Below are 6006 nucleotides of genomic sequence, written 5' to 3'. Positions count from 1 at the left end.
GGAGCACAAGAAGTATGCAGAAATCAAAACATTCGGAAAACAGGTGCAAATGTAGTACATTTGCCAAAGTTAAGGCACTATGTACATGCTCAAATTCAGCCTTGACAAAGAACCAAAGAAAAAGAAGTGTCACATTTTTGAATCACTTAAAAAAACCGAACATTAAAAAATATCTAATAATTAAAATAAATCTCATCATCGGCCTCCAGCGTGGCATGTGCACTCATCCATGATGAGCGCACTTCACTGCTAGATGTGGTGGGAATGGGAACTGGTGTCTGTGGGGCGCCCGACGCATGATAGGTGAGGGGATGTGACGGAGGAGGAATTGGCCTTAGTTGGGACGCGGGTCTATGAGGTGGGATAGGGAAATTGTCAGAAGACAATGGGGTGGGCTGCGCCATCATATATGACCCTATGTTACTATGCTCGTCCAATTTTCCATCGTGAGCTAGTAACAGAGCGTTATATATAAGACGCTTGAAATGATGCAGCTGGTTATGAGCCATGCTGTCCATTTCGTTGCCGATGTGAGCTGCAAAAGTTTGATTTGCACCTCCTCCGCGTGACTCAAAAATCTGTCACTTCTTGACGGGCCAGAGGATGGAGTCCTGGAAGCCGTCCTCCGCTTCTTGGCGGGTGCTGCCACTGCCGGCCTCTCGATTCTAGACTCCATAACCTCTGTGGTCTCGCTGGTTGAAGGGACAGGATTCACATCCAGGACTTCCGCCTTTGGAAAAATGACAAACAAATAATAAAAGTATTAGCTATTAACAAAATAAACATACATACAGTGCCTTACAAGTTGTTTTTTAATTAAAAAATCACAACATTTGGAGCATCACCATCCTGTCCATCCTAGCAAAAAATTATACACTATGGGCCTGAATCAGACCCGGACGCAAGTGGTGAGCGCTCGCAACGGGGTCGATGGTGGCCCAGAGCGCATGCGCACGACAGCCGGCTCCGTCGTGCGCATGCGCGAGACCCGGACAGCGACGGCCACTCAGTCGCTCCGGGTCTCTCAACAAAGGGGTCGTGCTATCGATGTTGAGTGACACCACGTCCCCTTTGGTGGGCGGGCCAAGGGGGTTACTGCCCAAACGGAGGCGTTCCCATGTGAACGCCTACCGTTTTGTGCCGCCCCACTGACATCACAAGTTATGTCAGTGGGAGAGATTTTGGCTCTGTTAGAGCCGAAATCTCTCTGGTGCTTGCGGCCAAGAGACCCTACCACAAGGGTCTCATCGCAAGCCCGATGGTCGCGATGGTCTTGACCATCGTGACCATCATCATGGCAGCTCGCTATAGTGGTCCTGATTCAGAGCTAGCAATCTGTCGCAGCAAGCGGCTCTGAATCATGGCCAATGTCCAATTAAAAAATACAATAGTTTAATGGCATACCTGGTCCTGCCCCTCCACATTCTCCACGAGGGTCTCTTCTTCCTCGGGAACCAGCGAAGACCGCGCCCGTGTCTTTGGCTCTTGGTCAAGGACGAATTTGAGCAAGTCATAGTACCATAATTTTGGCTTTACGACTTCATCTGCACCTGCTCCCGAATGTTTTGAATCTTCATACTTCTTGTGCTCCTTCAGGAACACTGTTCTCAACCCCTGGATCTTGTTCTTCACCCAGTCTATGCCAACATCACTGTCGCACTCCCGACTGTATGCTAACAACTTCTTCAGTGCCTGAAGCTTGACGTCACGATTGGAGTAGTCCCGATCTGCGTGCTTCCAAAGGCACTCATTGGCCTGGTAGATCTCAATGAACCCGGTCACAAACGCTCTGGATTGAGTTCCAGTCATGTCTGCAAGTGAGAAAAAAAAAATTAAAAAAATGCATTATCCTATGCAGCCTCCCCAATATGCCCTTTATGCAGCACCCCCATGCCCTTTATGCAGCCTCTCCCCTATGCCCTGTATGCAGCCTCTCCCCTATGCCCTGTATGCAGCCTCTCCCCCCTATGCCCTGTATGCAGCCTCTCCCCCCTATGCCCTGTATGCAGCCTCTCCCCCCATGCCCTTTATGCAGCCTCCCCCTATGCCCTGTATGCAGCCTCTCCCCCTATGCCCTTTATGCAGCCTCTCCCCCCTATGCCCTGTATGCAGCCTCTCCCCCTATGCCCTTTATGCAGCACCCCCTATGCCCTTTATGCAGCCTCTCCCCTATGCCCTGTATGCAGCCTCTCCCCCCATGCCCTGTATGCAGCCTCTCCCCCTATGCCCTGTATGCAGCCTCTCCCCCCTATGCCCTGTATGCAGCCTCTCCCCCTATGCCCTGTATGCAGCACCCCCTATGCCCTTTATGCAGCCTCTCCCCTATGCCCTTTATGCAGCCTCTCCCCTATGCCCTTTATGCAGCCTCTCCCCTATGCCCTGTATGCAGCCTCTCCCCCCTATGCCCTGTATGCAGCCTCTCCCCCCATGCCCTTTATGCAGCCTCCCCCTATGCCCTGTATGCAGCCTCTCCCCCCTATGCCCTGTATGCAGCCTCTCCCCCTATGCCCTTTATGCAGCACCCCTATGCCCTTTATGCAGCCTCTCCCCCTATGCCCTTTATGCAGCACCCAAATGCCCTTTATGCAGCCTCCCCGTATGCCCTTTATGCAGCACCCCCATGCCCTTTCTCCAGCACCCCCCCACAGTATGCCCTTTACACTGCACACCCCCAAGTACCTCTATGCAGCACCCTCCAAGTGCCACACCCCGTTTGTGTGCCCTCTCTTTTACCCCTTCCCAGTGCCAGTCCCCAGGGAGTGCTACATTGGTGGACAGTGGTGTACAAATAAATACTTACCGATCTTCTATTTGGGATCCGCGTGGTCCTCCAAATGCTGCCTCTTGTCAGACGCTCCGTCAGGGCAGAATAATAAACAAAATGGTGGTGTGGGAGTGTCAGGGAGTGGTTCATCGTTTGATCGTTCACCCTGAACGATGTGCAAACGATGTGTAAACGATGTGCAAACGATTTACAAGCGATATAGAAGCGATCAAGTGAAATTGACCTGCATGTTCACTCGATGGAGGAGACGATCACACGACCAGCGGGAGCGCGCATCGTGCATCGTGAGAAACTATTTCTGCACAATGTGTAAACGATTTGTAAACGATTTTTAAACGATTGAACGATAACGATGTCGTTATCGTTCAATCGCCTGCTAAAATCGTTTAGTGGATGCCCCCCATAAATGTTTCCTTGAGATTGTATAACATGAGCCTGATCTACTAGATTTATCCAGTTCATTATATCTTTGGTAACATAGGAAACAGTGTGCTGGTAACATTGTGCAAACAGAAACAAAACAGCTATTCAAATAGCTTTTAAAAGAGAGCATCCCATCTGTCCACAGATAGCAAACATACACTACTCATATATCATGCTGATTTCTTTTTAAGACAGAGAAAATCCAAACACTATTGAAAATTAATCATATTTAATGATTTAGAAAATGACCTGGTACAGTTAATTTTATATCTGAAGCTAAACTAAGAGGCTACAACATGTTACCATAGTAAAAGGATTAAACATAGAAGCATATTTAACATGTACAATAGTATTAAATGTAATTTTCAATAACATTTAAATCAAAGTGTTTATATAAAGTCAGGTGCATAAATATTGGGACATTGACAGAATTTTCATATTTTGGCCTCTATTCACCACCACAATGACTTTGAAATGAAACAAACTAGATGTGCTTTAACTGCAGACTTTCAGATTTAATTTGAGGGTAATTACATCCAAATCAGGTGAACGGTGTAGGAATTACAACGGTTTCTATATGTGCCTCCCACTTTTTAAGGGGCCAAAAGTAATGTGACAAACTAAACAATCCTAAATCTAGCTTTCACTTTTTAATACATTGATGCAAATCCCTACAGCCTGAAGTCTGGAACACCTGACTGTATGTTCTATACTTATTAAATGTAAATATTCTTGTAATCATACTAATAAGGCAAGTCGCTAAAGACAAAGACATACATGCTATGAATACCACCATGATAATGGGCACACTCCTCGCTACAAATATACACCTCCTTTTAACACTCTCATTCCAAATGTATCTATACATATACTATAATGCAGTGATTCCCAACCTCGGTCCTCAAGGCACACTAACAGTCCTGGTTTTAATTATATCCATGATTGTGCACAGATGGTTAAATCAATATAACTGAGGTACTTAATAAGTCACTTGTGCTCAAGTATGGCTATCCCTAAAACCTGGACTGCTAGTGTGCCTTGAGAATCTTGGTTGGAAACCCCTGCTATACTGTATGCATTACTGCACAAACAAATTCCTTACAACTGTATGAAGTTAAAGATGACTGTCCAAATTAGCTTACTATCTATTATTATTATTATCATTTATTTATATGGCGCCACAAGTGTTCCGCAGCTCCTTTCAAAGTACATAAACAAATTGTAGACAAGCGACTTACAGAACAATACAATACAGGACCAGGACATGGATAATATATGTTGCTACATTAGTGACCATAACACCCAGATAAGCAACAGGGCATAAGCAACCAAGTGTTAGGTGCCCTAGTGGTGAGTAAGAAGTAGATTAAACTAAAGTAGGGAGAAGCACAAGAGGGTAGAGGGCCTTGCTCGTAAGAGCTTACATTCTAAAAGGGAGGGGAAGACAAACAGGTTTGACACAGATGGGGTAGATGGGGAGGAAGGAGCGTGTAGCAGGGAGTTAGTAAGATAGCTGGAAGGCTTTGATGAAGTAGTGGGTCTTGAGAGCCCGTTGTCCATCCGTCTATCTATCTATCTATCTATCTATCTTTTTTATTAAAAAAACAAACAAATTTCCCCCCAACACACAGCAAAAGAGATTTACATCCTATATTATAGTTGAAAATGCAGAGACCTCAGTCACATATATTTGAAAACATATGGTGAGCCACCCAAGGTGCCTATGCTACATGAAAATACCACCTACTTTGGGTCACATGTTTATGTATTTCTAAACTGAGAGCTAACTTACAGTACCTGGAGGCTCTTCAAGATCCTCCAATATGGCAATACAAGGATCAGCATACCCTCCAAGTACTACATTTATTAAGCGAATACCATTTTGTGTATCACTATCTATCTATCTATCTATCTCACTCACAGTCTGCAGAATTTTGCAGAATATCTGTGCACCTGGTATGTTTCTTTGGCATACTTGACACTACTATACAAAGAGCAAGGACACTTGCAGCAGCAACTTTTATGCAAACTGCACACTGTAGATCACTAAAGGGGAAACAGAGATGACAACAGCATTGACAGTTTAACTTGTTAGGTCCAGCAACTAAGATGTTATTTCAGTAGATCTTCTAATCAAAACTTAGTCATGTTGTGATGACAATCTTCACAACCATCATTATTTGTTTTTCAGAGAGTTAAGCTGTCTATGCACTTATCCTAATATAGAAGTCATAGATGAATTACTTATTGTTATTTATATAGAAAATATTTAATTATGTGTGTGTTTGTGTATCACAGAAATTATTCATGAGGACCATATAAAAGAACATAGCCAGATGTACAATTTCCCAACATTAGGTAATTGGATAATTATGTAATGACACACTAGGCTAACGGTAATTATTTTACAGTTCATCTCTTGAAAATGCAATTGCTGTTCAAACCATTCTTCACTCCACTCCAGAGCTGTTCCTTTCACACCATTATCCTTTGCAGCTTCAGGCTTCCAAAAGACATGTTGTAGGACTAATACTCATAGCCACTAGATCTGCAATTGCACTCACTGGAAATTCCCCTGTCACTCTACCATTATATGTAAGGTTCAAAAAAGGTTTTCTATGAAAACCATAGGCTTTCAGAGTACTTCTTCATCTCCTGTCATAAAATTATTTAATTCATGTTAAGAAGGGAATCGGTATGATATCCCGGCTGCCGCATGGCCGGGCGGTCGAATCCCGGCAGCGGCAGCCCGACAAAACAGCAGAGCCCGGCAGTGGAAGCCCCGACAGCGCTGGAAA

At 44.7% G+C, this 6006-nt stretch overlaps 1 protein-coding gene across 1 annotated transcript; it reads right to left on the bottom strand.

Annotated features, from left to right (window-relative positions):
* Positions 1-451: 451 nt before the first annotated feature.
* Positions 452-1809, bottom strand: LOC148505395 (uncharacterized). The gene is made up of 2 exons (XM_088448229.1): positions 1405-1809; positions 452-730 (listed from the first exon to the last, which is right to left on the bottom strand). The coding sequence occupies exons 1-2, from the start codon at positions 1807-1809 to the stop codon at positions 452-454; spliced, it is 684 nt and encodes a 227-aa protein (XP_088304355.1).
* Positions 1810-6006: the final 4197 nt, after the last annotated feature.

This window comes from Taudactylus pleione, unplaced genomic scaffold, assembly GCF_031769625.1.
Source record: "Taudactylus pleione unplaced genomic scaffold, aTauple2 ptg000454l, whole genome shotgun sequence".
NCBI classification, from domain to species: Eukaryota; Metazoa; Chordata; class Amphibia; order Anura; family Myobatrachidae; genus Taudactylus; species Taudactylus pleione.
Note: the sequence above shows the minus strand (reverse complement) of the source record. Positions and strands in the feature narration are given on the sequence as shown.

Coding starts and splice junctions, on each gene's coding strand:
- LOC148505395 (XM_088448229.1), bottom strand. CDS start 1,809: ATGACTGGAACTCAATCCAGAGCGTTTGTGACCGGGTTCATTGAGATC. Junction 731..1,404: donor ATGTGGAGGGGCAGGACCAG/GTATGCCATTAA, acceptor ATTTTTCCAAAG/GCGGAAGTCCTGGATGTGAA.